The sequence below is a fragment of the Sus scrofa genome, chromosome 15 (genome assembly GCF_000003025.6).
Source record: "Sus scrofa isolate TJ Tabasco breed Duroc chromosome 15, Sscrofa11.1, whole genome shotgun sequence".
Lineage (NCBI taxonomy): Eukaryota > Metazoa > Chordata > Mammalia > Artiodactyla > Suidae > Sus > Sus scrofa.
Window position 1 is genome coordinate 29,892,866 of NC_010457.5, and position 10,589 is coordinate 29,903,454.

At 42.3% G+C, this 10,589-nt stretch overlaps 1 protein-coding gene across 31 annotated transcripts in view; it reads left to right on the top strand.

Annotated features, from left to right (window-relative positions):
- The window catches only part of CLASP1 (cytoplasmic linker associated protein 1), a 260,115-nt gene that overhangs the window by 110,253 nt on the left and 139,273 nt on the right, over positions 1-10,589 (top strand). For all 31 annotated transcript variants that reach the window (XM_021075175.1, XM_021075147.1, XM_021075149.1 and 28 more), the window contains exon 9: positions 304-371. In XM_021075175.1, coding sequence (XP_020930834.1) covers positions 304-371 — 68 coding nt within the window. The remainder of the gene's footprint in view (positions 1-303; positions 372-10,589) is intronic.

Genomic DNA, 10,589 nt, shown 5'->3' on the forward strand with positions numbered 1-10,589 from the left:
CCATGTCTGCAGCCTACACCACAGCTCACAGCAACGCTGGATGCTTTACCCACTGAGCAAGACCAGGGATTGAACCTGCATCCTCGTGGATGCTAGTCAGATTCGTTAACTGCTGAGCCACGATGAGAACTCCTCAAGTGCTTGTTTATTGTTGGCTGTTGTTAATGTTGTTAGTATAGTTACTGTTGTCATTAACTGGGTCTGTTATCAATGAGTGAGACTGAGCTTCATATTAGTGTATAATATGATTATAAACAGTGCTGGTTAATAGTTTTTATATATGTATATATTTTTTTCATACAGGTTGAATGTAATTTTTACAAAATTTGATGAAGTCCAAAAATCTGGAAACATGGTACAATCTGCAAATGGTGAGTAGAGAAAGTGACCAATCCTGCTTTTGCTAAGTTTCATTTTTAATATAAGTATTACTTATGATGTCTGATATTTCTGAACAGCTGAATTATATATCTTGATTGAGTTTCTAGGTCTTAACCTTTACCTCCACTTGCCCACTTTCCCAGGCTAGAAACTATGGAATTGTTGTTGACTTTCTTTCATAACCTACACTGAATCCATTAGCTAATCCTGTTGGCTCTATTTTAAGAAGTACATCTAGGACCCCAAAGATTCTTGGTGTAACTGCTACTTTCCCCCTAGCACAAGCCATTGTGGTGTTTCTTCTCTCCCAACACCTAGAGTCTGTTTTTTTCCTTTTTTCCCCCAAAGGCTGCACTCCTGGCATATGGAAATTACCAGGCTAGGGATGGAATTGGAGCTGTAGCTGCTGGCCTACATCACAGCTGAAGCAACATCAGATCCTTTAACCCACTGCACCAGACTGGGAATTGAACCTGCACCTCTGTAGCAACCAGAGCTGCTGCATTTGGTTTCTTAACCCACTGTGCCACATCGGGAACTCTGAGTTTGGTTTTTTTTTTTTTTTTGGCCGCATCCAAGGCATGCTGAAGTTCCCAGGCCATGGATTGAACCTGCGCCACAGAAGTGACAACACTGGATCCCTAACCTCCTGAACCGTCAGGGAACTCCTAGAGTTTGTTTTTCACACAGCAACCAGTGTAATCCTTTTAGGAGGTAGCCCAGGTGATGTTAATCCTGAGTTCATTCACAATCCTCCAGAGGTTTCCTGGTGCAGATACCACAGTTCAGGGGCTTGCTATGTCCCTTCAGGCCCTCCACGATCTGATACAGAACCATTCTGACGTCATCTTGTATTATTCTTCCCCAAGCTTCCCTTGGCTCCAAGCCCTTGGCTTCCTTGCTAATTGTTAAGTTTCTGAGCTCCTCCTGCTTCAGGGCCTCTGCTTATGATTCCTTTTGCCTGATCATGTGTCCCCTGGGTGTCATTGTGGCCTCTTTCTTACTCTGTCTGGGTCTCTGCTGGAGGCTCCCTTCGTTAGAGGCCATCTGGAATATCATCTCCAGTGTCCAGAGAGAGCTCTCTGTCCCCACCCTGCCAGATTTTCCTTCCTAATGTGTATTACTTGTATAGAACTTTTTTTATTGTTTATTCACAAGGGCAAGAACTTTTTTTTCCTCTTCTTTATTCTTGGTGCCTTTTTTTATTTTTTAGGGCCTAACCTGCAGCAAATGGAAGTTCCCAGGCTAGGGGTCGAATCGGAGCTGTAGCTGTCGGCTTATACCACAGCCATAGCAACACCAGATCTGAGCCGCGTCTGTGACCTACACCACAGCTCACGGCAATGCCAGATCCTTAATCCACGGATCGAGGCCAGGGATCAAACCCACGTCCTCATTGATACTAGTTGGGTTCATTACCTCTGAGCCACAACAGGAACCCCTTCGGTGCCTTTTTGAAGTCATCAAAAAGTCAATTGCCAACAAGAACTTTTCTAAAGCCAGATATGTCATTGTGTCACAACTATTTCACGACTGTTGAGGATCTTAGGTCATAGTGTAGCTTTCAAATTTTGAATATCTCAAGGTTGTTAATTTTGAGTGATTTCTCCTAAAGTGACATAGCACATAATGGTGGAACAGGAACAGAATCCAGGTCTTCTGACTCATACTTTGCTGTATACCTATCATCATCAGTAAGGAATTTGCCTTTAAATAGTATGTGTCAAAAAAAAAAATAGTATGTGTCTTATAAAATGCTTTTATTAAACCTCATTTTTTTTCATACATTTGTAAAAACATTACAATATTGAAAGGAAACAGGTTAATTATGATTCAGCTATTGCCAAGTTTTCATTTTTGTGTATTCTCTTCTAATTAATTTTCCTATAACTGTAGAATATTCAAAACATATGTAAATTTTCAGCCACGGCGTAATTTTTGCACATTACCCTCTACCTTTGTATATACTCTTATATGTGCTTTAAAAACTGTCTCACTGTTGGAGCTGAGACTGGACCTCTGCCTTGGAGTCATCCAGTGAGGGGTGGGGCTGAGGCTGTGCATGGTCAGGGTTGCCCAGCCACTTGCTAGACACATGCTTTCAGTTTTGTGTATTTGCATTTGTGTAGTGTGTGTGGCTTTCCAGTTTACAACATGTTGGTACCAAGATAAAAGTACTGGGCAAGGAGGTAGCAGTCGTGGCAGAAAAGTAAGTTTGTGCTTCATGTCTTTATTATAGTTATGAGACAATCTCATTGTAATGCTGGCATTGGAGAGAAAGACCACATCCGTGTTGCAGCCCTTGGCTAGAAAATTATATATATATATATACACACTCCATGAGTATTTCCTCCCCAGTTTTATTGAGAAATAGTTGACATACATCACTGTATAAGTTTAAGGCATGCTGCAAACTGGCTTGATTTACACATATTTTGAATATTCTAGAGTTTTAATGAACGTGACAACATAATTTAATCATCAAATATCCCAAAATCTTGTGGCCTTGGGTGCATCCCAGCAGCAGTTTATTCTAATTGTCCAGGTGTGAATATTGCCCCTGTTTCTTTGTTTTTATGGGATGTGCATGTGTATATCTGTTGTTAGCATGTGTATGTAGTATAGGGATAGAATTGAGGATGAAAACAGTTCTTTTAGGCATCTGTGTTAAAAAAGAAGAGTTTGTAACAAATTGTAAAAAACTGAAAATGTATTAGAGGCCTTTTCAGCTTTTTATTATAGAGGCAGACCTCAGAGATATATTGAGTTTGGTTCCAGACCATTGCAGTAAAAAAGAATGTTAATAAAACGGGTCGTGTAAAGGTTTTGGTTTCCCAGTATGTATCAACGTTTTGTTTAGGGAGTTCCCTAGTGACTCAGTGGGTTAAGGATCTCGCACTGTCACTGCTGTGGCTCAGGTTGCTCCTGTGGTGTGGGTTTGATCCCTGGCCCCAGAACTTCCACATGCCACAAGTGTGGCCAAAAAATAAAAAAATAGAAGTTATGCTTATACTATACTGTATTCTTTAAGTGTGCAATAGCATTATATATTTTTAAAAAAGTACAGTGTACATCCTTAATTAAAAGAATACTTTCTTGCTAAAAAAATGTTAACCATCATCCGACCCTTCAGTGAGTTATAATCTTTTTGCAATAACAACATTAAAGCTCACTGACCACAGATCACTGTAATGAATATAGTAATAATGAAAAAGTTTGAAATATTGTGAGAATTACCAAAATGTGACATAGGGATGCAAAGTGAGCAATTGCTGTTGGAAAAATGGCTCCAGTAGACTTGCTTGATAAAGATTTGCCAAAAAACCCTTCAATTTGTAAACAAAACTTGAAAAACCCCAAAATAATACCTGCAAACCACAATAGAGCAAAGTGCAGTAAAACAAGATATGTTTTGTTGATATGTGTAGTATTACTCTTTTACTTGTTAGAGCCAGAATAGAAAAGCCTAAAGGGGTAATATATATATATATATATATATATATATATATATATATATATATATATAAAGGTTTTAAAATTCCTAACCCAGATAACTTGGACTCTCTGTGGTAATTTCGAGAGACCAAGAAAATATTTGATAACTCTTAAAAAATAAACTCCCTCATTTTCTTCTCTGCCAGAGTTGTTGAATGTTTGGACAGCATGGAGACACTGCAATAGCAAGAGAATAAAACTCGTCCCCCCCTCCTCTCATTTTATTTATTTGCCCACTGACCTTCAGTGTAACCATTCTTTGAACTCTTTTGGCCTTCAGATCATTGACTGTTCTACTTTTTCTCAGCCCATCCACCCTCTGTTTCCTCTTCCCTGCTCTTTATACAGCTTGTATTGCCACCTTTCTGAACTTTCTTGTTAGTTCTGGGAGTTTTTGTAGATACCTTGGGATTTTCTACATCGACAGTCATATCATCTGCAAACAGGAAGCTTTGTCTCTTTCAGATCTGTGTATGTTATTTCCTTTTCTTGCCTTATTACACTGGCTAGAAATTCTACCATATGTAAAATAAGAATGGTGTAAGTGGACCTCCTTGCCTGGTTCCTAGTCCTAGGTTTTTCCTAAGTCTGATGCCAACTGTATTTCTTGTTAATGTTCTTTAGCAAGATGAAGTAGTTCCTCTCCATTCCTGTGTTATCTGAGTTTTTATCACAAATAGGTGTTGGAGTTTTTGAAATCATCAGCCTATTAAAAATATTGATATAGTTGCTATCAAAAAATTCACCTTTTAAAAATGCTTAATTCCGTGGTTTTTCATGGATTCACAAAATTGTGCAGTTACCACCACTAATTCCAGAATATTGTCGTCAGCTCCCCACTCCTCAAACCTATGTCCATTAGCGCTATTTCCTCTCCTTCTAATCCCTAACAATCTGCTTTCTGTCTCTTTGGAGTTGCTTATTTTGGGCATTTTATATAAATGGAATCATATGGTGTATGACTTCTTTCACTTAGCAGTGTTTTCGAGGTTCATCCATGTGGCATCATGTTTAGTAGTTCTCTCCTTTTTATGGCTGAATAACATTTTCTTCTATAAATATACCATGTTTTGTTTATATACTCATTAGTTGAAGGACATTTGGGTTAAGTTTTGAGTTTTTCAGCTTTGTTCTTTTCAGGATTGGTTTGACTCTTTTGGGTTCCTTGCATTTCCACATGAATTTATAGGATTAACTAATGTCACTTTCTGCAAAAAGGCAGCTGCAATTTTGATAGGGGACTATATTGCACCTGTTGATCAATTTGAGGAGTTGCCGTCTTCACAACATTAATCCTTTTAATCCATTAGCAAAAGATACCTTTCGATTTATTTAGGTCTTTAAACTCCTTTAACCAGTGATTTGTAGTTTTCAGTGTGTACAGTCTTATACTCATTCGTTAAATTTATTCCTAAGTATTTTGTTCTTTTTGGTGGTATTGTAAGTGGAATTTTTTTTTTTAAATTTTTGGATTGTTTATTGCCAGTATTTATCTTTTGTCTTTTTTTTTTTTTTTTTTTTTTGTCTTTTGTTGTTGTTGTTGTTGCTATTTCTTGGGCCGCTCCCACGGCATATGGAGGTTCCCAGGCTAGGGGTTGAATCGGAGCTGTAGCCACCGGCCTACGCCAGAGCCACCGCAACGCAGGATCCGAGCCGCGTCTGCAACCTACACCACAGCTCACGGCAACGCCGGATCATTAACCCACTGAGCAAGGGCAGGGACCGAACCCGCAACCTCATGGTTCCTAGTCGGATTCGTTAACCACTGCGCCACGATGGGAACTCCTATTGCCAGTATTTAGAAATACAATGCAGTTTTCTATTTGATCTTATTTTTGGCAACTTTGCTCAAACCATTTATTAACTCAGTTTCCCTCTCCAGTGGATTCCTTAGGATTTTCTACATATAGGATCGTGTAATCTGTGAATAGAGATTGTTTTACCTCTGTCTTTTCAGTCTTGGATGTCTTTTAGGGTGTTGAGTTTTTTTTTTTTTTTTTTTTTTTTCACCAAATGATTTTTTTGGCATCATTGGTATGCTGGTTTTTCTTTAGCCTGATAATATTGTGAATTGTCTGTCTGTCTGTCTTGCTTGCTTGCTTGCTTCTTAGCGTAAACCACTCTTGTATGCGTGGAATAAATCCCACTTGGTCATAGTGCACAAGTCCTTTTATAGTATTGTGTTTGGTTTGCTGTTACATTGTTGAGTTTTGCGTCTTAATTTATTGAGAGATTCGCCTGCACCTGTTCTCACTTCCCTCCCCCTTTGTCTGGCCTGGTAAGTTTTAAAAATGCTAAGTGTCTTTCACTAAAAGCACACCTACATCTATCCTCACCCAGCCATTTCCTTTCCCTCTCTCCTCCCTTGTGTGGTAGACTTCTCCTGAGTTGTCTTGTGTTAAAAAAGCCAAAACTCAGTTGAGTAAATTGTGAAGCTCTAGTTGGCTTTACCGAACTCATGAGTTGGGCAGTAATATATCCAGCAAGTAGAGGGGCCTCCAAAGGACTAAGAAAGGGCGAGATTTTTAAAGGCAAGACTAAGGAGTTACAAACAAAAAAGACCATTCCAGGCTAAAGTAACCTACCTGTGGGGTAACGTACATGCGCGGGCTGGAGCAGGTCTCTGGCTCATGACCTCATCTTCCTTAGAGGGATGGAGGACACCCATGTGACAGGTGACTTCACTGGTGCAGACCAAGACATTTCTGGCTGACCCATAAGACTACATATCTGATGGTGGGGGTGGGAAGTCGGGTTGAAGCTTGGTTAGGGTAGGTGTTAAGCCCTGCTTTGGTGGCATGGCCTAGCCCAAGGGACTCCATTTTGGGTCTGTGGGTTTTTTTTTCTTTTCCTTTTCTTGCTTTTTTTAGGGCTGCACCTTCAGTACATGGCGGTTCCCAGGCTAGGGGTCTAATCAGAGCTGCAGCTTCCAGTCTGTGCCACAGCCACAGCAACGCAGAATCCAAGCTGCATCTGCGACCTATACCACTCACGGCAACATTGGATCCTTAACCCACTGAGCAAGGGCAGGGATTGAACCTGCGTCCTCATGGATGCTAGTCAGATTTGTTAACTGCTGAGCCAAGACAGGAGTTCCTTTTTTTTTTTTTCTTTTTTTTTTAAACGTCTGTGTTCCCCATCCAGATCTCTTTGCCCTCTAATAACTCCTCCAGCTGCTCCATTCTTGGAGTCTTGTCATGTCACTGATGCCGCGGCCAGGCCAGTGCTGTCACCAGGTGACTTCTGTGCTACTGCCGCCAGCAGACACTTCTCTGTTCGCCCTGTGTGGTCTCTCACCACGTTGGACACTGTTGACCCCTTCTTCCTCTTGAAACTTCCTTTGTCCTCGGCTCCTCTGGCCTGATCTCTAGAATTTTTCCTGCCTTTGAGCTGTTCTTTCTAGGTCTCCTTCACTTGTGTGATGCCTGTTACTTGCCATTAAAGCCCCGAAGCTTGGTCCCAGGCCTTTTTGTTTCTCAGGCAGTGCTCTCCTCTGGGTTTTAATTATACATGGCTGGAACTTTGTTCACCAGCCAGAGGACATTTATTCTTGCCCATATCTTGTCTCAGTGTTACTAACTGTATGTGACGGAGCTGCCAGACATTGATTCATTATCTAAGATGAGTATTTAAAGCCAGAATCTTAGCAAATAATAAAGAAAAAAAAGTCCAGATTTCATGATAACCCTCTGGCTCAAAGACAAAACACAAATCAACTAAACATATCCTCATCCTGGATCTTCTCTGTACCTCTTCCATGGCTGGCTGCTCAGCTCTGCACCCTGGCATATAAATCTTGTATGCCTCTGTCTTCCTCTCTGTCATAGGTATGTTTGCTGGTCTTACAGATTTTGACTCCGAGTGTTGGAAGGATCCACTTCTCACCGTCTCCAGCATGCTGATCCCACCTATAATTACCATTCTTCGTCTGGACCATTAAAATCACCTGCTAGCTTTCCTCCCTGCCTTCTTTCTTGCCCTCCCCCCTCTCGCCCCAGTCTGTTGTGGTGTAGGCTGTTGCCAAAATCCAGACCATTTAAAAAAGTACTACCTGCACTGTCATTTTGGTGTTGGCTTGTGAGAGGCTCACTTTTCTGAAATCTGAGCTGATCTGACCTCAGGTTTCTTGGAGGTGGACACAATCTGTAGCCACAGTCTACAGGTGCATCTGGGAGAGGCGTCAAAGCAAGAAGGTCCTCTGACCTCCTTCCCTTTTAATTTCTTTGGAAAACTTTAAATGTATATTCAGTGAACCCCCATGTGGCCACCACCCAGCTCTGCCAGTTATCAGTATTTCGCTTGGCTTGTTTTCTCTCCATCCATCAGAAATAATGGGCTCTGGTGAAGCAGAGTTGGGACATGTGTCGTTCAAGTCAAGTTCAAGAGGTGGGCTGTGGGCATGGCCCTTTCTATAATTTTTAGTAGAAATGCTGAAATAGAAAATTAGTATCAGTTCCAGATTAGGTGTATTCTTCTTAGGAACTTTGCAAACATTAACCTCCTAAAAATATCCCCACTTGTTACCATCAACTTCTCAGAATAGGGGAAAACAATGACAATTGGTGACTATTGTTTGTTTTAAGAGAAAGACAGACATTCACGTTAGCACGTTCGCTGTTTGGTGATGGTGGCCGGGGGGTGGAGGGGGGTGGGGTGGGAGAGGGGACCTTCAATCCCATGAAGGGATTTAGATGCAGAGTCTGTCAGCACGTCTCTATGTGACAGGTGGATTCTGCCTCCTGCCCTCACTACACACATTGAGGAAAAAAAAAAAATCTTCCTATGATTTCTATTGATTGCTCTCAAGATAAGCCAGGTCCTTCCCAGCCTGCTGCAGCTTGCTCCTAGTGCCCACAGCCTTCTTAGCCTGGCTTCCCTTGGGGCTGACAGTGGTCACCTGTCTGTCCTTGTTACCTTTCCTCTAGAATCTTGGTGCGTGATCCTGCTATCTTCTCTTTCTCGGCTGCCTGCTCCTCATCCTCTCCAGCTCGGCCCCTCAGTATCCCCTCCGTCTTCAAAGCTCTTGGAACTTCAGGCACCCGTACTTTGGCTAGTCATGGGTTTGCATTTGGTGGTTATATCCTTTGTGTACAGGGCCCCGTGGGTCTGTTTCTGCTCGTTCCAGGATGTGGACGCCTGGTCCCGGGCCCGGTGAGTCCTCTGGGTTGGGCATTTGATGGGAGTCATTGCTTTCTGTGTTGCATCCCAAGGATGGGGCATATCCATGAGCACTTTGTACCCAAGGTCCCTGCTGTTTTTTGTCTGCCTTCACCATGGACTCACCGACTCCAGTCAGACTCCATGTTGCGTGAGGGTCAGAGCTGAGAAAGAGATGAGTGAAAGGCAGTGAGAGCAGGCAGTGTGGGTTTCACGTCCAGGTTCCTGAGCAGCCTTTGGGCTGAGGTTCTGATCCATGGAAGGCTGCCCCTTTTGATTCACTCGCAGACAGTGTGCTCACAGATGGATTTCCTAGACTGGCCCCACAGAGGCCTGTCTTTCACAACCATGTCGGCGAGAGCTCAGGGTCCTTTTCTGAGGGGTGACCGTGTGGCAACAGTGGTTGTTGATTTTGGATGCGGACGTCCACTTCCCCCACAGGAAGCGCAGACCCAGTGTCAGGGAGAGGCTGGGAGGGACAGCCTTCGAGGTGTGTAACCTCTGCTGTCTTTAGAGAGGGCTTCTCTGCTCCACCGCATAGGCTGGCCGCTGCCCACTGCCCACGGTGTGACTTAGAGCAAATCAACTCTAAGCCAACTGGAAGCCACTGTGCGCCTTTTCTGTGCAGAATAAATGAGATTGTGTACAGCTCCCTGCATATGGCCTGGAACAGGGTTGGTACTCTCCTGCATTGCTCCATTTTAGGGATATATTCATTTATTTTTATTCTTTATTATTTATATGTTTTTGGTTGTGCCTATAGCATGCAAAAGTTCTCGGGCCAGAGATTGAACCCGTGCCACAGCAGTAACAATGCTGGGTCTGTAGCCCACTGAGCCACCAGGGAACTCCGTATATATTCATTAAAAAAAAATAACTGTGGCTCCCATTGTGGCTCAGTGGGTTAAGAACCCGACTGGAATCCATGAGGATGCAGGTTTGATCCCTGGCCTTGCTCAATGGGTTAAGGATCCAGCGTTGCTGCAAGCTATAGCATAGGTTGTAGATATGACTTGGATCTGGCTTTGCTGTGGCCATGGTATAGGCCCACTGCTGCAGCTCCCATTCAATCCTTAGCCTGGGAACTTATCTATATGCCACAGGTGCAGCCCTAGGGGGAAAAAAAAAAAAAAAAGGAAGAGTAGCAGAACATCATTTGAGAATAACTGTCACGCTTGTGTTTCTTTTAGATTTTGGCTTTTTTTTTTGGAGTGCACATTTAAAATTTAGTGTATGTTTTCTTTAACAGTAATGCACTTTAAAAACTGTTCTTTTGAGGTGTAATTCACATACTGTACAGTCATCCACTTAAAGTATGTAATTCAGTCATATTTAGTATATTTACAGATGTGTGCAGCCCTCACCACTGTTAGTTTTAGAACATTTTCGTCACCACAGCAGAGAAACCCGTGTTCTTTAGCTGTCACTTCCCTACCTCTTTAAACTACCCTCCTACCACTTGGCAACCACTGATTGCCTTTATCAGTTTGCCTCTTCTGGACATTTCAGGTACATGGAACCATACAATATATGTTCTTTTGTGTCTGGCTTGTTTC